Source organism: Haliaeetus albicilla, chromosome 10 (genome assembly GCF_947461875.1).
Source record: "Haliaeetus albicilla chromosome 10, bHalAlb1.1, whole genome shotgun sequence".
In the NCBI taxonomy this organism is placed as follows: Eukaryota; Metazoa; Chordata; class Aves; order Accipitriformes; family Accipitridae; genus Haliaeetus; species Haliaeetus albicilla.
In genome coordinates, this window is record NC_091492.1 from 30657532 (window position 1) to 30679698 (window position 22167).

The 22167-nt window shown below is 48.6% G+C and overlaps 2 protein-coding genes across 5 annotated transcripts in view; one reads left to right on the forward strand and one right to left on the reverse strand.

Annotated features, from left to right (window-relative positions):
* Window positions 1-466: 466 nt before the first annotated feature.
* HPD (4-hydroxyphenylpyruvate dioxygenase) lies at window positions 467-6604 on the forward strand. Its single transcript, XM_069794727.1, has 14 exons — window positions 467-597; window positions 833-859; window positions 1660-1722; window positions 2475-2579; window positions 2781-2823; window positions 2916-2998; window positions 3128-3217; window positions 3343-3446; window positions 3610-3687; window positions 3853-4015; window positions 4362-4433; window positions 5173-5295; window positions 5441-5557; window positions 5713-6604. The coding sequence occupies exons 1-14, from the start codon at window positions 595-597 to the stop codon at window positions 5821-5823; spliced, it is 1182 nt and encodes a 393-aa protein (XP_069650828.1). The 5' UTR covers window positions 467-594; the 3' UTR covers window positions 5824-6604.
* A 1120-nt stretch (window positions 6605-7724) lies between these two features.
* SETD1B (SET domain containing 1B, histone lysine methyltransferase) overlaps window positions 7725-22167 on the reverse strand; it is a 55331-nt gene continuing 40888 nt past the window's right edge. For 3 of the 4 annotated variants that reach the window (XM_069794726.1, XM_069794725.1, XM_069794724.1), the window contains exons 12-18: window positions 21216-21668; window positions 17873-19423; window positions 15335-15501; window positions 14929-15060; window positions 14165-14284; window positions 13650-13787; window positions 7725-12922 (exon numbers count right to left, since the gene is read on the reverse strand). In XM_069794726.1, the coding sequence (XP_069650827.1) occupies window positions 12749-12922; window positions 13650-13787; window positions 14165-14284; window positions 14929-15060; window positions 15335-15501; window positions 17873-19423; window positions 21216-21668 (2735 nt within the window). In that variant the 3' untranslated portion in view covers window positions 7725-12748. The remainder of the gene's footprint in view (window positions 12923-13649; window positions 13788-14164; window positions 14285-14928; window positions 15061-15334; window positions 15502-17872; window positions 19424-21215; window positions 21669-22167) is intronic. The other variant, XR_011326627.1, reaches the window with a different exon arrangement.

The window sequence follows — 22167 nt, forward strand, 5'->3', positions numbered from 1 at the left end:
ACCTCCCTCCTGCCCCCTCCTCCTGCTGCTCCCACATTTGGTGGGCACCGGCAGCACTGGGGTCACCGGAGCTGACGGTGACACCGCGTGGCCCCAGGCCCAGACGGCGTCCACGCGGCTGGACTCTGCCGGCAGCCAAACTGTCCCGGCTCAACGTTGGCCGGGATAGGACGCGGCCCCACGAAGGGGTGACCACCATCCCCAGGGGCGGGCAGGCGGGCTGGGGGGGGACGTGCTGCCCTAGTTGCATCACCCCACTGTGGCCCCGGCATGCGTGGGACCAGGGGGGGTTTGCTGCGGGGTTAGCAGGCTCCCGCAGCGCAGAGCCTCGCGTGCTTGCACACTTGCACGCTCACCGCCCCACCTTTAACCCACAGCCAGGACTGCAAAGGACCCTGTGACACAGCCCCGGAAAGCCACCCATGGGACGGTGCCAGCAGTTCCCAGCCCAAACCAAACACATCTTTGGGTCACAAATGCTTCAGGTTGGGGGTGGGTGGAGCCGAGGAGGAGCTTCCCCTGTCCCACCACTATATTAAACGTCCTCCCGGAATCTCGCTCTCTTTGCCACGGTCACATCGCCAGGTCACAAAAATGGTGAGGAGCAGAGTATGGGAATTAATTTAAATGGCCAGGGCTCAATGGCATGGGATGTCTCAGGAGCTTTACCAGGCTTAATCTCTGCTTGAATTTGGACTTTTTAATGACTGTGCTGGAAGTTGTGTAGAAGAGCTGTCCTCATACACTGACCTTTGGATTCGAGTTCTAGGGGGGGGGGCTGAGGTACCTTCCTGAAGTGCTAACACCTCTCTTTTCTGATTCTCTCTTTTAGACGTCTTACACAGACAAGGGAGAAAAGGTAAGAGCTGTTTCGTGTCCACAGTCCTGTCCTGCTGCCTGGTGCGAAACATCAGCCATGTTAAAGTAAATAATACTCATTCCTTACTCCTTGATTACCTGGTAAAATCAGAAGTAAAACTTCTCTCTGGCTGGGCCACATAGGACGTGGTTCCTCATTGTAAATCAACGTTAATAATGGAAATTTTTTCATTTCCTTTTCCCTTCTGGTTTGGGAGGAGAGCGACAAATGGGAGATGGTGGGTATTTCCCAGCCAACCCCGACGCCTAAGCAGAATCCTCTTTTCTTGCAACATTAATTTCCAGACGCTGGACCTATTTGCCACCTTTTTTCCCCTATAAAGTGCTTTCCAAACTGCCGGTGCACATCACGGCCAGGTGCCTGACGCCACGGGTTGGATGGCAGTGGGGAAGAGAGCCAAGGGGGATTTGTCCCAGCACTGGTGGTTGTCTAAGGTTGTTTTGGGGAAGAATTAATCTTTAACACAGCAAGATTCATGGGTGGGCAGCCTGCTGGGGGGCTGCTTGCGGGGAGCACCAGGACCACTGTGACCCCAGGCGAGCCGGGACTTTGCCCCTTCCACCCTGCAGAGCAGGATCCTGCAGGACCTGACTGTAAATTGCTTTGGAAATTCCCTGTTTCGGGGCAGCAGCCGGGGATTCACCCGGTTAATTTGGATGCAGTCGCGGGAGATGCATTTGCAGGGTCGTGGCCGACGCTTCTCCCTGCTCTGGAGATGAGTAGCACTGTGGGAAAGGCTGCGTCGTTGTCTCTGAGCCCTGTTTTCCCCTTCCCTTTAGCCCCTGCGAGGCCGCTTCATCCATTTCCACTCCATTACCTTCTGGGTCGGCAATGCCAAGCAGGTGAGAGGCTGTGGCCGGCTGGGCACGTGTAACGGTAGGCGCCCGCCCATGTGCGGATGCTTTGGTTATTGGCTGCCGGGGGGGTGGTTCGTCCCGGCAGCCCACCGGGTCACGGCCATGCTGGCGTCCCAAAGCCCGTCCTTGGCTCAGCGCCCATGCCCACCGGCACGGCCTCGGCCGACGGCCTTGGGGGCCCTTGCACAAGGCGAGGGGCGGCTGCCCGGGGGGTGTGCGTGGGGCGGGCCCGGAAAATACAAACTGGCACACGTGGCAGGGCTCCAGCCGTGGTCACCAGTCTGCAGCGATAAGGAGTCGCAGTAGCTGCTTTCCGTCACTCGCTGCTGGCGAGTTAAAAAACCCTCTGCTCCAAACCTGAGCTGCTTTTCGCCCAACCTGGCTGATGAATGGGAGATGGGCAGAAACGTTTCCCCCTGCACCCACTGCACCCTGCCTGTCCCTGGCTGCGTTGGGTGCAGGAGGGCTCTGGAGACAGTGCTTCCCACTGAATTTGGGATTTTTTTTCCCAATGTGGGCCCTTTCTTGCCTCTGCTTGCTCCTCCTGGGCTGCTGGAGGGAAGCAGAAAAGCTCAGCTGCTCCCCGTGCACACGCACGTGCACACGCGTGACTTGCACGTGCCACCGTGGCCGTTCCCCACGGGCTGTTGGTCCTGCCCTGGCCGGGGGGAGCCCTGTGGGAACCGGGGTCCGCTGGCACTGCAGCTTCACCTGGGGTGGTTCTCACCTGCCCGCAGGCTGCATCCTACTACTGCAACAAGCTGGGCTTCGAGGAGCTGGCGTACCGGGGACTGGAGACCGGCAGCAGGGAGGTGGTCTCACACGTCATCAAGCAGGACAAGGTAAGGGGGCTGATGAGCCTTGCAGAGGTGCCACTGCCAGGGTGGAGGTTGGAGAAAGATGAACCGATGCCAGGCATGTGGGTGCTGCCGAAACCCATTTGCACCATTAAACCCTGTGCCTGCGGTGCCTCTGCCCCAGGCTGGGGCTGCAGCTGCGCTGCCACGACTCCATCCCTCACCTCTCCTCCTCTTCCTCGCCAGATCGTGTTTGTTCTCTCATCCGCTCTCAACCCAGGGAATGAGGGTAGGTGCCATGGCGGGGGGACAGAGTGGGAAATGGCTGCGGTGGCGCAAAGCACCTCTGCTCATGCTCGCGGCTGCTCTTGCTCTGGGCAGAGATGGGGGAGCACCTGGTGAAGCATGGTGATGGGGTGAAGGACGTCGCCTTCGAAGTGGAGGACTGTGACTTCATCGTGCAGGTAGGCAGACCCTCTGCTCCCTCCTGCACAGCACCCCGAAACGGTAAGGGGAGGTGGGAAGGGCCCGGGGATGTCTCCCACCAGCCCAGGGGAGCTGTAGCAGGAGAGGATCTGTTGCCTTCTGCCCAGAAAGCCAAGGAGCGCGGAGCCGTGGTGGCGAAGGAGCCCTGGGTGGAGGAGGACAAATTTGGGAAGGTGAAGTTCGCAGTGATCCAGACGGTAAGCAGCAGGGCAGCTGCGGAGGCTGAGCCCCCGCGCTGGGGCAGGGTCTGTAGGAGCAGACTGGACCCAGGAGGTCCCCCCAAAATGGGGCCACCATGCAACCTCTTTCCCCGCTCTCGCAGTACGGTGACACCACCCACACCTTGATAGAAAAGCTCAACTACAAGGGCCTCTTCCTACCCGGGTACCACCCGCCCCTCTTCAAGGACCCCCTTCTGCCGAAGCTGTGAGTACTTTGCAGAGGGTCCTGCCCAGCTCTTTGCCACCGTGTGCCAGTGGGATGTCCCAGCGTGGAGCTGGACAGGTCCCCACTACCTTCCCCCAGAGCCCCCCATGCCATGGGGTGCCCCCAAGCCCAGCTGAGAGCCGCCCCCGTCTTCCCCCTGCAGACCAAGCACTAAGCTCAATTTTGTCGACCATGTCGTGGGGAACCAGCCCGACCTTCAGATGGTCCCAGTAGCAGACTGGTAAGAGTGGGGAGGGCTGGCAGGAGGTGGGATGGAGCAGCAGCACCACTCTGCTCGTCTCACCACTTCCGACAGTGGTGGCTGAGGCTAATTAAGCCAGAACAGAACTTCGTTTGTGCGGGGATGGAGTGAGGGACTTGATTGTGCCCTTTGTGGCCTGGGCAGGTACCAGAAGAACCTGCTCTTCCACCGATTCTGGTCAGTGGATGACAAGCAGCTGCACACCGAGTTCAGCGCCCTGCGCTCCATTGTTGTCACCAACTATGAAGAGACCATTAAGATGCCCATTAACGAGCCGGCACTCGGCAAGAGGAAATCCCAGATTCAGGTGAGCACACACCTGTGGTTGATCCATCAGGCTGCCACCGCCTTGAGCAGGGCTTTAATGAAGGAAAAGGGACGAAGGGGTCAGTGATTTGGAGCTGGTGCACATGTGCTATGCAAAGGTGGCTCTCTGGAAGGCAGCCCTGGCTCTGCTTGTGTCTGCAAAGGGCTGTCAAACCCTGGAGAGCTGCCGGGACAGAGCTAGTTTACCCCTGATTTCATCAATACTGTCCTTTTTTCCATTCTGTGGTCCTTCAGCCAATTTTGCTTTTATGTTTTTAGGCCCAAGCCCAGCCCTTTGCACACTGTAGCTGCACCGTCACTAACGTGGTGACTTTTTTTCCCTGTAGGAATATATCGACTACTATGGAGGGGCCGGAGTCCAGCACATTGCGCTGAACACCTCCGACATCATCTCAGCGGTGAGCACTGCAACCTCAGGCAGCTCCCTGCCCTGGCCCATCCTGCCCCGGCACTGCTCCACCTCTGCCCTGTCCCACCGGGCATGGTCCTCGTCAAAGGGCGGTGGTGGACTATGACCCCCGTTGGGGTACAGGGACACAGGCAGGCTGAGCGGGCTTTGTGCCATGGTTGTCTTACAACCAGGATTAACTGTCCAGCGAGTCACTGGAAAGGGACCTGCCTGCACCTGCGAGCTGTTGGCAGATGCCCGTCCCTCCAGCTTAAAGCAATTTGGGTCTGCAGGGACCCTGACGGCACGTGCTGTCCTTGAGGGATGGATAGTGGGGAGCTCAGGCAGCCCAGGCTGCTGGGCTGAGCCACCATAGCACATCACCCACCTCTGCCTGGGGCAGATGCTGGTCTGGATCAAGCCCAGCTGCTGTTGAGCACTTGGTTTTGGACTCCTCTCCAGACCAAAGGGCCTCCAGAGGTATTGAGGGGTCAGGGTGGGATGAAGCATCCTTGCACAGTGGCCAGCTCTCTGCATTGCCTGGAGAGGGCATCTTGCCTCCCCCCCCCAGTTCCTGGTGCCCAAAGCAACAGGGTGGGACAGGTCCCTACACACGAGGTTGGCCAGTGTCATGGGAAAGTATCACTCTGCGTCCCGACACCATCCATCCTGCACCATCCTCTTGGCACAAACTGCTCCACAAACAAGCCCCAAGCCCGACCTGTGCCGGGGTCTCTCCTGCCTTGCAGATCACCAGCCTGAAGCAGCGAGGTGTGCACTTCATGGACGTACCATCCAGCTACTACCAGATGCTGCGGGAGAGGCTGAAAACTGCCAAAATCAAAGTGAAGGAGAACATCGACAAGCTGGCGGTGAGTCAGACCAGCCTGAGAGGGAAAAGGTTTGCCCGTGGCTGGACTGGCTTCTCAAAGTGTTTTGCAGGGATGAGGGCGATGCAGACAGATCCCCTTGCTCGTCTGTGGGTCTTCGAGTTGTTGCCCTGTTTCTTTTCTCTAGGAACTGAAAATCCTGGTGGATTTTGATGAGAAAGGCTACTTGCTCCAGATCTTCACGAAACCAGTTCAAGACAGACCCACAGTCTTTCTGGAGATCATCCAGCGGCATAACCACCAGGTTGGTTTGAGGATTTCATGATGATCTTGGCTACGAGACCTCAGGGCCGTCAAGTACCGTCACCCAGCCGGCTCAGTGCTGCTCTTTCCCAGCCAGTTCCAAGCTGATGAACCTGCTGCCTGTCCCCACAGTCTGTAACATTGTTGTCTCCGCAGGGCTTCGGTGCCGGGAACTTCAAGTCTCTGTTTGAAGCGATAGAAACGGATCAAGACGCAAGAGGAAACCTGACCATCCTGGAGCCCAACGGGGAGACCAAGTGCATCTAGAGGATGGCAGAAAACGCTGCCCTTGCCCCTAATGAGCTGATTCACAAACAAACCGGGAAACGGCCGATGTTTCGGTAAATAGCCCAGATCTAAGTGTCGTAAACCCAGGGAAGCTGCTGCCAAGTTGGAGATGTAAAAGGACTCAACACCTATCCTGACCCAGCCCCTGCGCTGCCCTCCAGTGACTTCTTGGGAGAGGGAGCGTGGGAAATAGCAAAAACGCTCTTAAAAATCAGTTTAATCTGATCCAAACCACCGAGTTCTTAACAAAGGGCAGATTTAAGGCATGTGCCAAAGACACGCAGCTACAGAGGAAGACAGAAGAAACAACTGGGAGTGCTTAAATTTAGTCTATCGCAAGTTTTCTGTTAATTTTAGCTACATGGGAAGATGGGAGAGGAAAGCACGGAGGAGTTTGCCTCTCTGTATCTCATTTTGTAAGATTTTATTTTAATTGCTTTTAGACTCAAGTTTTGAATTTGAATTTGCTGAGATTAAACACGTGGTTTTAGGGTAGCTATTCTGGAACAAGAATCAAATGTATGTATTTCAGCCTTCCCAAGGCAACACAGTCTTGCTCCAATACCTGTAAATTCCTCAATTAATGAAGGGTTGGGGTTTCTCCCATGTTTCAAGAAGTAATTGCTGGCATTGGCAGCAATTCCTTGGCTCAGATCCCAGCTGCATGTGCAAAGTCCCCTCTGGGCATTGCTCTGGTGTCGTCACTGTCCTTTGCAAGGGGACTTTCCTCATTGACACAATAAAACCCTTTTCTGTCACAGCTTGAGTGCCTGGTAAGTTAACGTGTCAGGGCTGGAACCCCTCTACTCCATGTTTGCTGTGGCTGCAGGTCAAATGCTCCCCAAGAAGTCCGCAGACCTCAGTACATGACTGCTGAAGAACATCTCAGGGTCTCTGGTGCCTGCAGGTCTCCCCACTGCTGCACATCTGTCCTCCAAAGCCCCGGTGCACCCACCGCTGCTTCACATTTCCCAGCATTGAAGCTGCTCAAACCCCAAGCAGCCAAAGCCCCTGCCAAGCCCTCAGCTCAGGACAGGCTCCTCGGACATGAGTCCTTCCACCAGCCCACAAGCCCCTGTCCCATCCAGCCACCCTCCAGGCTGAGCTCTGCTGCCTTCTGCCCGTGCCAGCGCTGCAAAGTTTGGCTGTCCTGCATCCCCCCCAGTCCTTCAGCTGCCATGGTCAGCTATAGAAGCTGAGAACTGAGCTGGGAAGCTGCCTGCAGGCAGGCTCTCTCCTGTCTCTTCCACTTCCTCCTCCTCCATCCACCACTCCATTGGTCTCTGCTCCAGGTATCTTTTTCTAAAGCTCAGAGAAGCCACTTTGACCACCACCACTACATTCGCAGCAGCAGCCCCCAGCAAGGGAGGGTGGGGGCACATGGCCGGCTCCAGGCTGTGCTTTCATCCACATCAAACCTCAGCAGCTCCCCTGGGTCCCCCCTCCTGTAAACCATAGGTAACAGAATTCATTTCAGATTTGAATAAACTGATTTAAAGGAAAGAAACCAAAGGGCCTCTGGCCCCAACAGCCTTACAGCATCACCTGAACTAGCAACACTAACACCTCACTTCATAGGTTAAGGGCTTTTGCCTCCATAAAGTTAAAAAAACAGATGTGAACTCAGAAAAATCCAGGGCAGCAGAGGCTGCAGGAGCAGGGACCCCTCACCTGCCCAGGCAGCACCACTGAGGCTGGACAGGTTAGGGACACCCAGAATCATGGTAGGGGGCCAGCGCCTGGCTATACTTTGCCTCTTAAGGGTTGCAAGGATTTTTAATAAGAAGAAAATTTGCTTTAAGTTTATAAACTTAAACCATACACATATTTCTTTCATGCAATATAATGTTGCTTAAAGTAATTTCCTGCTCACCAGAATTAATATTTTCAGTAAACTTTGCTGAAAATCAGTTCTTTGGACTGCTTTTTTCTGGATCTGGTTCCTTGAGCTCTCACGGTTCCCAGCACGGGTCCAAGAGCAAAAAGCTGCCCTGGCTATACATTAAGCACAACATAATTTTTCTGTAAGAAAAGTCAGTATATTTATGGTTTGCTTTATAAAAGTTACTATAATACAATGGTACATAGTATTCAATTCACAAAAATATGAACAAATATATACAGCATGACACATCCACAACAAAAACACTTTCTTCAAAACAAGATACATACTGGTGACAGATTCTATATGCACAAAACATCCCTAAATTTATAAATTTGCTTAACGAAAGAAAAAGCAGAAATCCTAAATCTTCAAAGCAGAGTTGTTTTTGTAAGGAACTTAAAAAAAGAAAATATTTTTTGTTTCATTTATTGCAAACCATTTTACCTGCCTCCTTTTAAAGGAGGCCCTTTATTTTCACACCGTGAATTAAAACAACCTGTTTATAGAACCAGAAAACTGCAATGATTGGGAGCCAGGTGTTCTTCCATTTTGCTTTTAAAACTGCCCATTTGTTTTAGAGTGTCCGTTACGATGTGTTTCTTTTCACTTGGACAAATACTACAGTGGCAATTAAGGAGGAAACTCATAAAAACAAAACAAATATTAAATTGAAAAAATCCAGTTGCAAACTCGCTTAAATACATTTTAGGTTGTCTATTAGACTGTACACATTTCCTCGCTTGAAATAAATAGATTTTGCACATTAGGTTTCAGACTGAGTCGGGGGGGGGGGAAAGAAGAAGCCTTGACTTGGCAATTTTTTGTCTTCAGTTTCTTAATGCTTCTAATTCCATCTATTTATTTGACAAAAAAAACCATATTTATACAGAATTTACATTATACAAAGCTTGACACAAGCTGTAAATGCCACCAGCTCCTTTGCTATACTTAGTCCTTCTTCCTCCCCATCTCCTCAACATGATTTAGAGCTGGAATCTGTTTAAAAAGAACTCCAAATTACAATAGTCACTTTTAATAAATTATTTACATGCTCTTGAAGTACAAAGAAATCAGCAAAAAAATTTCAACATGTTTCTACAAGAAACAGTGTTTGAAGAGAAGATTCTTGAGTTTGCCTATGTACAGAAGATGCATTTTTTTTATACTTCAAAATCTTTTTTCCTTAAATTTTTATTTTTATTTTATACAGAAATGCACTGAAATGATCCCTGAAAAAGGTCACAAAAACCAGAACTGAAATTACTGTATACTTTGTTGGAGTTTAAAAATTTTTTTTTTTTTTTTCCTGTAGAAATAAGCTGCTCTATACAATATAAATATCTGCAAGATGAGCCCCTTCCCCTCCTGGACCCCCGATAGTCACAGACCACTTACTGGGACCAACCTGGAATTGCAAACAGTGGAGGGAACCAACGGATAAATGAAGGTGTTGGGCAGCGGCTGGTGGAATTTGCAAGCACAGAGCACACTTCTTAAAAATGCCAAGTGCGGAGGCATCTGCACCCTGAACTCAAGCCAGCTTCACATTGGGAAACTAAAGATTTAAGTTATATTTCCAAAACTTTTGCACTATTCTTTTGGGTCATTCCACCTAGCGAGATACAATTTTGCAGGGAGCACAGTCAATGTCTCTCTCTTTTTTGTCTTAGGTTTCAATTTAAGTAACAATAAATTGGGGATAGGCTTTTCAGTCAACAAAACAACTTCAGTAAATCTCTCTGTAAAGCACCGTGCACTGGTGACGTTTCTTTTTAGTCCTTGCCACTATTTCCATGGGGTGCTGACCGCAGGAGGCGAGCACTGGGTCTGATGCAGGCTGATGTGTGAATTGCACACTTGCCTTTCTCCTCTCATCATCCCCCTTTCTAAGTACGAGCCAAAGTACCTGGGAGGTATTAGAAAGGCATCTCCGCAGGGCTGCCTTCCAAAACCGCGGCTGCAGGGCTCCCCTGCCCCAACGAGACCTCACTGGCTTGCAGGGACAGGGCAGCCACAGGCAACTGCAGCAGCTCATGGAAATCACTAAACCAGACTTATAATCCTCACCATAAAATGATCGGGCTTGGGGATGGGGCAGCTTCGCAGTCTGAGACAAAAGCTGTACAGTAGGACTCTGCAAGCCAAGATTTACAGGGAAGAAAAGAGAAGCCTCAGGTTTGGCTTTGAGAGCAGCCTAATGTGATTTTTCAGAAGTGCTGTGGGTCCAACAGCTCCATTTCCTCCTGGGGGGCTACTGGCAGCTCAGCTCTTCCAAAAACTCAAGTTCTTTGTCTGGGATCCTAAAAAGGGATGAGTTACAGGCAGTTTCAGAAGTACCCAAGTGACTTAGGTGCTCATCGCCTTTGGCACCCAAATGCCTTTGGCACTCCTAAAAACACGGTGAAGGACCCCAACCTGTAGCTCTTATTTCAGAAGACGGTGACCTGCCTCCCCACCTCTCCTCAACAAAGATTAAGGCAAACTGCAGGGGCTAATCCCATCCAAAGCACACAGATATGCAGGGAAATACAAAACTGTCAACAGGTACTTAGGGGCTGGGCCATTTGGGGCGTCTTTGCCCCCACAAAACCACTGTTAATGCACTGGTTTGATGGACCAGAGAGGAAGAAGGCCAAGGACATCAGCAGAACTGCCACACACAGGGGCTTGCTTCAGTTCTGAGACACAGGAAACTTCTGTGCATTCCCAAAGCTTTGAAAGTAAAAGGCCAAGCTGTAGAGATGCCAATTGGAGCGTCAACACAAGATGAACCTTATTTAAAAAAAAAAAAAAAAAAAAATAGAGCAGCTGGTTTAACTCCCAAATGCTCCTGCCATTGCCACAGTTACAACCAACGTTCAATGACAGAAACTAGTTGTGCTTCTCATAATTTTAGGGTCTGGGTCACCATTACCCAATTGCTGGAGAGATTTATAAAGCGAGGGGGGGAACAGAACAAAAACCAAACAAAAACAGAGATGAGACTATGGACTGTCCAATCTCAGTGACAATTTCCTCACCCTCAGACAGAAATACAGGAGGTATTAAGGCAGCTTGTAGCAGTCTCTATGTTCCTGTTCTTTCAGGCCTTTTGTCTGAAGAAGAAATGCAGATGCAGCGGTCTAACCTACATTACAAGCTCCACTCCGCAGTGCGGGCCTGGCAATTCCATGTAACAGATGAAAAAACTTCCAGGAAACTCTTTTGCAAGAGTGTAACCTCTGATCATGGAGCTGTGGTCATACAACAATTATCACTGATTTTGAAAGGCTACAAGAATACAGCTGAGCAATTTGTTCTGTGGGGAGAAGATGTTTATGCAGATAATCCTCCTATTTCATAATGTCATTGCAACTTCCCCTTATAAGCCAATTAAAAAGGTTTTAGTACAACTAATCTCTACTTTTAAAAGCAGGAGAAATTCAATGCAAGTTGAAAAACTGATCCTGTCTATATCTGAACGGTCGTGTAACAATTCCAGATCACATCCAAAGAAGTATTTCTTTGGTGTTTTGCCCCATTTTAAAACGGAACCTCTCAAAGAACTGCAACCTTCACCTCAGCACATCTACAAGGACAAAACATATCAAAAAATCATTTCAAAATATGCCTTCCAAGTTTAAAGAAGCATTCATTTTCATGCTGTAGATGGGGGAGGACAGGATTGCTCCCACAGCCTGCTCTCAGGGACACTTTTACTGTGTTCTTACTGGAGGGATGTGACCATGTCAGGGCAAGTTACTGAGTAACAGAGGGAGGAGAATGGCGTGGCACAGCTTGTTCCTATCACAGGAGGCATTTCCCATATTCAAGGACAGAGCAAATACTCCACGTAAAAAGCTGGAAGGGCAGAGAAATGCAGACAAAAATGAGAAAAATTAATACAAGACACACATCAGCCTGTTTCTTACCTACAGGAAGAAAATCATGTTATAAATGTGGGCCGTAGTGTATGCTTACAAGGAGGGTAAGATTTCTACAGCGTAAACACAGGCTGAATTGTCCACTTAATTTCAGCCTCAGCCTTTTTTGCATGCAAGACAAACCAATCTCCAAGAAATGGGCATCCCCAAAGGCCACACGCCATACCACAATGCTACAGCTACACAACTGACTCGACTTCTTACTACTGACTGCAGTATCCAAGTATTTTTCACGTACGGGTGCAGAGGTTTTGATCCCCCAATATACCAGCACGGCATATGAAAATTAGAGACGAGCCCAAGGTGCCATGTTGAGGTCTGCGACTGACCTGACTCTTCCCTGGGGCGTCTGGCTTAGGGGACTTATTCAGGCTCATCCCTAACAAAAAGGCAGGACAGTTCACCTATAGTCTCATTGCGGACACATCTCCATACATACACACACCCAAGCACACCCACCCACCCATTCACACACCCTCAAGCCTCTGGCTTGCTCTGTAACATCAATCTTACATTTATTTACAGCTTACTCTGAGAAATCTGTGCAATTTCAGCCAATCAAGCTCCCAACAAATCCTATATGGCATTTTCAGTCTCTGCTTCACATTTAAATGTTGAATGTCTTTTTCAACCAACAAAACTGATGAGAAAAAGGTAGCAGCATTTATGAAAAGATGAAGGTTTATAACGACAATTTTAAAAAAGGTACCATTATCCCATTATGGAGCATTAATGTAGGGACTGAACAGAGAAGCTAGTGTTTGGATAGACCATGCCACAAAACGGTAGTCACCTTTTTGTGTGCGTGTTGGATCTGAAAAGGAAAGAGCACCTGAAACATGAACAGTCCTCATAAGCATGTGCGCTTTTTGCTTCCATTCGTGATCCTGGCAGAAGTGCGAAACTTGCTTGGTTTTTTTCTTCTCTTTTTTCCTCTCTTGTTTTTTTTTTAATAGTTTTTTTTCCTTTTAAATTTTTTTTCTTCCTTTTTTCTTTTTTTTTTTTTTTTTCCTCTTTTTTTGGCAAAGTGCAACCACACCTGGTTACCACAGTTTTGACATGGCCGAAGGTGCAAGTGTGACGAGAAACCTCGAGTTCAGTTCAGGGTTCCCCTGCAGTTCTCAGAGCCACATAGACATGGGATTTTTACATCCTCAATTGGAAACTTGTAGTCATACGTAATTTCCTCATTCACATTGATGTGCTGTTTGGAGTAGATGACGATCTTCTTTTGAGACTCCACTGTGATCACTTTAGCATAACAATTTGGCTGCAAGGATGACAGAACAGGTAATGATTTAGGCTCCCAGTGGCCATGGCTTCCCAGCCTCCACACAATTATTCCAAGCTAAAACAGAGCAGAGTAGTCCTTTCCCTAGATAGCCTCAGCCATACTTCCAGAGCCTAGACCCAACAGAAGCTGAGAGAGGCAGGTGTGAAGCCAGAAAACAGAGCAGCCCTCCTTGTGCTCCTCCAAAATATCCACATTCTGGTCATTTGTGGTGCAAAAGAGCCTGAATGATGCTCAACCAAGTTTGTCACAGACTAAAAGCAGCTCAACTAATGCTTAATAATTTGGTCAGGCAGCCAAGTCTTTCAGTGTAGACTGCAGCAGAGAGCAGAGGGGAAAGCAGCTTCTCTACCTGCCAGGGCAGACACTAGAAGGAGACTGTTCCCACAGAATAACAATGCTAAAATTTGGTTTGTTTTAAGGAAATACTTGTTAGATATGTTTGAACAGTGTCTGTCAGGATCCCCCAACACAGTCAGGAGGATTCCGAGTGCGCTCTGTCTCACTGTGTGTTTCATTTCTCAGGTCTCTAAATCTCTTTACACTAGTTTAGACTCTGCTTTGAACCGCTGCAGCTCATTAACGTTTAATTATAAACCTGTGACCCCCTGCTACTTCTGAACATGGCCCCAATCAAAGTTAGCAAGGACTCAGTGGGTTTATCAGTATGTCAGAGTACAATTACATGCAAAAACATGATACTTACATTGCAGCTATGATTAATAAATCTGGCGAAGTTTCCGCATTTCGTGGCATCGATGATGGTGTCATGATCGACTCTGAACATGTAACTGCTTCCGATGCCTTCATCCTCGTATCGCTTTTCACGCATGTCAGCAATGACCTACAGAAAACCCCATCTGTAGCGTCAGGACATGCCACAAAAGTGATCTGTGAGCAGAGACCTACACGACACTCCCCTGAGCTGTGCTTGTGCCACTCAACAGATACATGATCCCAAACACCCCAAGAGAACACAGACCTAACTGAAACACAGAAGTTCAGGATGGACTTTCTTTAGAGCTTGTCCCCTAAGGATTTGAGTGCTTAGTTTCTACAGGCTGTTGAAAATCCCACCATTGTACCTCCAAACCATATGCCAACCTCCGCCTAGCTCACGTAGCTAACACCTTACAGCAGGGACCGTGACCCCAGCTGTCATACTCGTGCACTTCTTTCAGGGCTAGGTTTTGCTCAGATTTCACTCACAGTCCAGCTTACCTGCCTGATGTTCTGACCCACGTATTCAATCACCATCTCATCAGCTGCAATGGGCTCCATAGCAAAAAGGCCCCAGTCATGAATGTGGCTCTTGCAGAATTTTAGTTTTTTCTTCCGGAACTGCATGAAGAAAACACCCCAAAACCCCAACCCTGAATGAGCCACAGCACAGAAGGGGAAAGGCCTTCCCTGGGTCCAGCATCTGCAGCACGCTCCAAGCCACAAGCAGTGCTGGGGTACTTCAAGCCAATTTAGCTTCCTTCTGTCTTGTTGTGACAGGAAGGCAGGACAGATGTCATGGGAGGTCCTACAGAGTTGCAGTACTTGGGTTTTTACCACTGACCAGACACTGGGGAGAACAGACCCTTTGAGGCCATTGGTCTCTGTTCTGCAGAACCCTGATGGTTCTGACTAGGGCTCAAGCTCTGTAATTATCATATACTTATTTATAGTCATTTATCAGCCAGCTCATGTCTCTACTTCTCACAAGCGAGCACACTGGACTAAGTGTCACGTGTTCCCTGTTTCTTTAAGTAAATTATTTGTATTACACATTGTATTAAGTTGTATTGTTGTATCAAGTTGCATTACAAAGGAGTACAGGAGAACCAGGTACCATTCAATCCTCTGGCACATACAGCAGTGCCCAATGCTGAGACGGCCATCACCAAGGTGAGACCAAACTGGCAGGAGGTCCCCTGCCCCGGCCTCAGCCTGCTCCCAGCCAGCCCCTGTGCAAAGCAGCAATCCATGGGGTGACCTACCTTGAGCTGGTTGAACTTGAGCAGGTCACTGTCACAGCTACCAGTGAAGGAGGAGAGGAGCCTGCGTTGCTCTGACCGCCTCTCAGAGCCAGCCCGGGTGGAAGCATGAGGTTGGGCAGGGATGCTCATACCCTGTGAGGACAAATGGGTGATCAAAACTGACCCAACAGACCCAACACCCTGCAGCCTCCCTGTGAGCAATCCCTTGTGCTACAACACATCACCACAGAACGCGTGGCCTCCTAACACATCCCACATCAAACACTAACACCTCCAGATGACCAACTCAACACAGGCGCAGCAACAGCTTCACCTCCCTCCTTGCCAAAAGGCAGGAAGCATCCACTGTGTGACACCGTATAAAATCCATTCACACCCCTGCAGTCAGTGGAGGACAGGTCCTCACCTGCGTGTCAGCTGGAGGCTCCTCTGCAAAAGCTCGGCTATTGTTGAGGTATTTAAGTTTGTCCTTCTTATCAATTTTGTAATAGCCTTCACTTCGTGCACAGCCCGTCACATGCTCCCGCATCCCATCATCCCGCTTCTTTTTCTTGGGGGTAGAAAAGCTAGTAGGTGGAGAGAAGTCAAGGAGAAACACAGCCACCAGTGGATATCAGACAAAACTTGCTACAGCTACATGGAGCTAACGCCAGGAGCTTGGAAAATTAGGAAGGGTTGGGGGGGTTGCAAAAAATAACAATACTATTGAAAAATAAAAAAAAACATCACTGAAGCCCAATGCCTACAGGAAAACCGAGCATGATCTTTCCTTCTTAGCTGCATGCTTTGGGAAACAAAAGTAAAGAGACAATGAAAATTTAAACATAAAAAGGTTAAACTGTCAAGAGAAACCTGTTTGAGAAAGGATTTCCCCACAGCACCCACTATGTACACAGCCAGCAGCTGCCCAGCCATCTGGATGTACCGCTTTCTCTGTTTGGAGTGACACACTTTTGTTCTACCTCCAGAAACTCCCTGCAGCCACCCCAAGCCCTCAAGATGCCACACCGATCTCATGGCAGCAATCATCCCCACTGACTAGGGCTAGAAGCAGCACAGATGGGCAAGAGATGGTCCTCAGCCCAAAGGGCTTGGAGAGACACTGTTCTCACTGCCCTCAGTAAATCAGCTCCTTCAGACCCTGATGGCAAGGGTAAGACCCTGTGCAGATGTTTCAAACCCCACTGTCCTATCAGTCAAGAAAACCTGCAGCCGGCCTGGCAAGGATGCACTGCATTGAGCAGGCAGAAGGCACCTTCAGGTCTTTGGCTTCTGGAAGGACAGTGGAGCTGTACTACTGGCAGGTCACCCCAAAAACACAGCCATGAAGCCTATGACAATTGAGATCTATCCAAAAATGCTCCCTGTGAGTCATAACATACCATTAACACCAGAAAATTGAAGCAAAGGGACCATAAAAAGCAAGAAGTGATGGCCCTGAAATCAGAGTGCTGAGGTGTGAGCTTGCTGCAAAGCAGGTGAACCCTGTAGGTACTTTCACACCTATTGCACAGTATAGCTCAGGATGAACCAGCAACCGACTGCAGATGATTTTTAAATGGTTTTAAAAGTGACTGTAAATTTGCTCTTACAATAATCCTTATCAACAGGGAAACAGATTTCAAATATTTCCACAATGCCAAATGCAAACACATTTAAGCGCAGGGTCACACGCAAGCCCCGCCCTCATCCAACCCATTCTGCCTTTCCCTGGCTGTGGCTCCCCACCACTACGGGGCCAATTACTCCCACCTTGAAACCGGTTTGGTTTCGGAATGGCTTCCCCAAATGAGGCAGACAGACTGAGAATTACTGGGGATGATGTGTTTCATCATCCTTTTAGGATATTTCCTTTAAACAATTAAATAAACTTATTTCAAGACTATTGCACTGGTATGAAAATTATAAATTTAATCTTACACGTTGCCCTTCAAGATGCAGAGAAAGAAAGGATAAAAATGCACAGTTCAGCACTGAGCTCCACTTGCTTCTTGTTAGTGTCATATCACTGACTATTTTAAGTGATTTGGGCTTTTTTGATTTTGCTTTTGTGTCTTGCAGGGAGTAAGGGATGAGATACTTTAACTACACACAATCTCTAGCAACACACGAGGTGGTGCATTTGTCGTCTTTAACATATGAATCCATATATCCTTCCTAAAAACCACTACTAGAGAGTTCAGAGGTTATGAGAACAGCCTTTTAGGCTCTGTTCTGGAGATCACTACTGGTGGCTGCACACATGTAGAGCCTTGTTCTGAGACAGCTTGTGTGTCCCAAAAATGCTCCCAAAGATTCAAAGCTACAGCCTATGCTGCTGATTACCAGGTCGTGGGCAGGGAGGGAGGGGATGGGGCCAGACCCTGCCCCACCAGCACCAGCCAGTGCTACACACGCTCCTTGCTGCAGCACTAGCAGTACCTTCCCCCATGTAGCCCTGGGGGGTGGCTGATGTGCCACTTAGAAACCATTGCATTTATTAGTATTTCAAACTTAAAGCAAGTTAAAGCTGCTAGCACCAGTAACTCATCATTTTGGGCACAGATGGTGAGACTATTTTTACAGCAAGTTTTAGCCCCAAGTTAAAGCCCTGTATGTGCAGACTAGAAATTCTACAGGCAAGCTGAAAAAAAGTCTGGTTTAAATGCAGACAGAAGCTTCTCAAACTAGCAAGGAAATCTCCCCAGAAGAGATGCATACAGATTTTCCCTGCAGTCCTAGATTGAAAATGCAGCAAGAACAGCCACTTCTGCAGTATTTTTGTATTGCAGCTTCAGGGAATAGAATAGGCTAAAATTCCCTCCTGATATAAGCAATTGCTATTCTAGTAAGCAAATGCTTCTTCCACCAAACTTAAATCTTTTACATTTTAAGTCCTAAACAATGACCATCTAGTGCATTTTACACGTGTTGTATAACGCAGAGCGCCAGTGAGAAAGGATATAAGGATGGAATACCCACAGGGTGTCATTGAGCCAGTCCATACCATTGTCCTGCTGTAACAAGCGGTCATATGTGATACACATGAATTTGATATCTTCCTCATCTATGCCTCCATTCCAAATATCATACAAAATGGTCATCTCCTCAAACTCGGAGCGTGGCCTGAACTGAGGCCGGGGTGGGGAATACTCAGGGGAAGGAATCACTGGTAGGTCCTCAGGTGTCTTCTTCTGCCTTCGCCACTGTCTTTTAGGTTTCGCGTGAGCTTCTTCTTCTTTGTAGTCTTCATTCCACTGGTTCTCCAGTTCCTTAAATGGCAGTTTCTCTGCAACTGTCTCAGCTGCTATTTTCTCATGGAAACCATCATTCCTGAAGTCCAGGGTAACGGCTTCAGGGTCTTTAAGTCCATAGAAAGCATCAGGATGTCCACTCAACAGCTCTTTGCCCACAGTACTTTCCACCAAGGCCACTGGCACAGGAGGAGGTTCTATGGTTTTGCCCGAGTACACATCCAACGAGAGGACAGAAGGTGGTGACCGTTTTGGCCGACCTGGCCTCCTTTTGGGAAGAACAGAAGGCGGTGGTGGGGGAGGAAGAATAGAAGCACCAGTGGGTACTTCTGGTGAGAGCAAAACAGATTTTACTTCTGCCTTGCATTCCTCAATGGGCATTCTTCCATCTCCATGCATGCATGGCAGGGCTGCTACAGGTATTGGCTCATCAGGTGGCAAACCCATGTCCGTGTGGAAATCTGCTTGGGGGGGGCTGGCAAAGGGAATAGGGGAAGGAACATTGTTCATGCTGATCGTAAGGGAAGCACCAAGAGGCTCTTTAAAGGGTTTCTCATCTAGCTCATCCTCTGACTGTTTCTTGCCAGGCAGAAGGCAAGGAATGGTAGCACCAGCCTCTGGGAAAGTAGGCGTGAAATTGAAATCTCTCCCAGGAGTCCGAGGAATGCCACTGTTAATGCCAGGAGATTGGGATGGGTAGGAAAAGGGGCTCCCTGGGACTTGAGGGGAACTGAGGGTCAAGCTGCTTCCCATAAGGGAAGCATCGCTTCCTGGCGTGGCTGGAACAGTGTCCGTGCTCTGTGACTTCGCAAGGGGGTGTGAAGACTTGGCCAAAATGTCCCGCCCAGGCGTCCTAGGAATCTCCTCTTCCACAGACGTTTTGGTCACCATTAATTGTTCAGGGAACTTTTCTGGAGGGACTAAAGATTCTTCTTTACCAGGAGTTGGTGGTAAGGGAAGCATGGAGGATGGCACCTTGTGGGCTGGAAGCAAAAGAGTATCAGTCTCCGAATGGATCATCACCTCCCGTCCAGGCGTGCGAGGCACCCGTTCATCTTCCTCTGCTGCAGAGGGCAGCTTTGTTTTAACACGAGCGTCTAAGCTGCTGTCGTCAGACTTGCTAAAGAAGTTGCTTTTATTGGGCAGAAGTTCTCCGAAGACTCCCACTGGAGTCGAGAGACAGAGCACTTCATCTTGAGATTCAGGCTTTGGACCTTCCTGCACCTCTGGCTCCAGCATGGTAGCGGGTTCAGACTCTTCCTCTGAAAGGGGGAAAAAAAGAGGAGAATCAGGAGCTTTGCTTCCACTCGGTTACTCGCCACTTGCCAGTAAAGGCATGTTTAAGATTCTGCAATTACAGAACAGCTCAATTCCACTGGGAGGCTTTAAAAACTCCAATGCTTTACATTTTGGAGGCACAGAGTGTGGAGTAATTAGACGCTACCACAGACATCCCTAATGGACGATAAAAAAAATGCACTATTAATTTGAGGATTAGCTACAACACTGGCCAGAACAACGGTTTTCTGCTTTCAAAACCCCTGACCACCTTTTGTACAGACATAAAACGAATTAGCGGATTGTGGGGCGAGGACTTCAGAGAGCTGTCAGAGCCCCAAGCTATCAGCTTTTCTAATGTGGGAAGGTAAACTAATTGCAAGGCCAAGAAGCACCCTCAGCTCTCCAAGGAGGGAGCAGCGAAGGGAGGAGCATAACACTCTTGAACAACACATGAAGGGAACGGGAAGCCCTTGTAATGAATGAGGAGACACTCAGATGGTATCAATGAGGCAATTTATATGCTGCGCTCTCTGCAGCAGACTCATTTGTCTGGAGTTTATTTACCCCCTTAGGGCCAGGGCCAAAAGGAATCAACAGTGAATTCTTGTTAGGCAGCTCAAAATAACATTTTCAAGTGAGAGAGCAAAAGGAGGTGAAAATGCCTGGGGAGTTGGAAGGGAAGCATTCCCCATTTGTGCTGAAGGGTCAGATCCCTGTAACTCCTGTACAACCGGGCTGGGTTGCACAAAAACGCTACAGTCAGAGCTTGTTCCCACAGCTTACCTGTAAAGCTCATTCCACATGTCAAGGTGCCCAAAAGCAGGTCTCCCCAAATTTATGTCCTTTCTGCATACTGACGTGTTCCAGAAAGGATCTGTGCAAAATAGGTTCTTCTTTGCCCTGCCCAGTTTAACATTTTGCTTCTTTACAGCTCTCAGATTTTATGGCAGCCAAGGAGTTATAGCCTGTGCAGGGACTGGATTTCCAACTCTCCAAGTGGCAAAATATGGTGCAGTCCTCAGACTCCAGTCCTGCCCAGGCCACTGCAGGCCACACTAGATGTGCTCTCCCTATTGGCTCCAGTTTTTAACTTTTCAATTCCCCCCTAGCTGCAGAATTTGTCAAGCTTTATGCACCTCACTCCTGTTCTAGTAAAAGGTTTCTAATTTCCTTGGTTTAAATACAACTCTGCATTGAATGAAGACAATTTTCTTCTTCCAGAAAAACAGAGAGTATCACTCATTTAAAAGGATTAAGTAAAAAAAAAAACAACCCAAAACACAAATAGTAATATTAGGAACCAGATATGATTCTGAGACTCCATTCACCTGCCCCATATAGCTTCCCAATCACATACTCATTCAGTATTAAAATCAAAAAGAGCCAGTAGTGACTTATTAAGCACAGATTCCTGTTCCGTTTTAGCAGCCATGGCTTTTCTATCTTGAGCTTCAGCCACCACACCATCCAGTCACCCCTGGACAACAACAACAACTGTTCAGTTCCTGTAGGACACTAACTAAACTGGCCCAGGATAAGATTCTGGATACAGTAACCACAGTATTTTCAGTAGCAGGTGGCTTGTGTAGAGCTCCTTTCTAGAAAGGGAAGTTCAGCACAGACCTCCTTCCTGTACAGATAACCCCTAGCCTAGAGCCAAGACTGGAGGAAGAAAGAGAACAAGGGAAATACAAACCCATACATATTAGATGCTGTGAGAACGCTGTACTTGGAAATATGGTAAAAAATGCCAAACCACATGGAAGGGCATACCTGGCCCACAGATGGGAGACAGTGCAAGTTTTGTCTCCTGGTCTCTTTGCATAACCAAGTGTTTCAGTGTTTCAGCAGCAATAGATGCCTCTGGGACTTCACCACATTCACTTTCCCCTGCCTTGATTTCTTCCATGCCTTCATCTTTCACTGCCAAAGCTGGCTCTGTGAGTCTCAAGTCTGTTGGATCTGTGTAGTCATCCACAGGATACAGCTCCAAAATAGTCTCCTTCTCATCATCAGGAAGCTCATGACCAGCAGGTTCATGCTCTGTCTCAGCAACCATGGCTTCTCCGTCTTGATCTTCAGCCACCTCTTCCTCCTCTTCCTCCTCCTCATCTTCATCATCCTCATCCTCATCATCTGAGTCTGAACTTGACTCAAATTCAGAGGAGTCCTCACTTTCATCAGATGATTCAACTTCAGCCTTAGAAGACGAGGGACTTGCTGCATCTACAGTAAGAACAAATTACCATTAGTTCCGCTTTCTGACTCCATTAAACAATCAGGGTCTAGTACAGGAGCAAATATCACTTCCACACTGTAACAGCATGGAAACAGCATCAACAGCAGTGTGTGGGTTTGAAGGAGTTGCCTCCCAATTAATTTATTTTTGCAGAGACTTATAAACCATGTATTTGGATGCTTACAACAATCACCATGCAACAGGCAGTTCCATGAGCAGCAGAGCTAGCACTGCCTGGCACCTTGCCCATGTGGGTCTCTTGGAGGATTTCACCTTTACTGGAGTTGTACTAAGATTTTCTGTTGCCTTCACACACAACTTTAAAATGTAGAAACTACCACCTTCCAGAAAGCAGGAATTGATTGATAGGACAGAAAGTTATTAGCGGCTAAATTACTCCTGTTTGAAATCTGGTCCCTTCTCCCAGCCACACACGTTTCATAAAACAAGCACAAACTTAGCTGGCTTTAAGACCTCTGCCCCTCT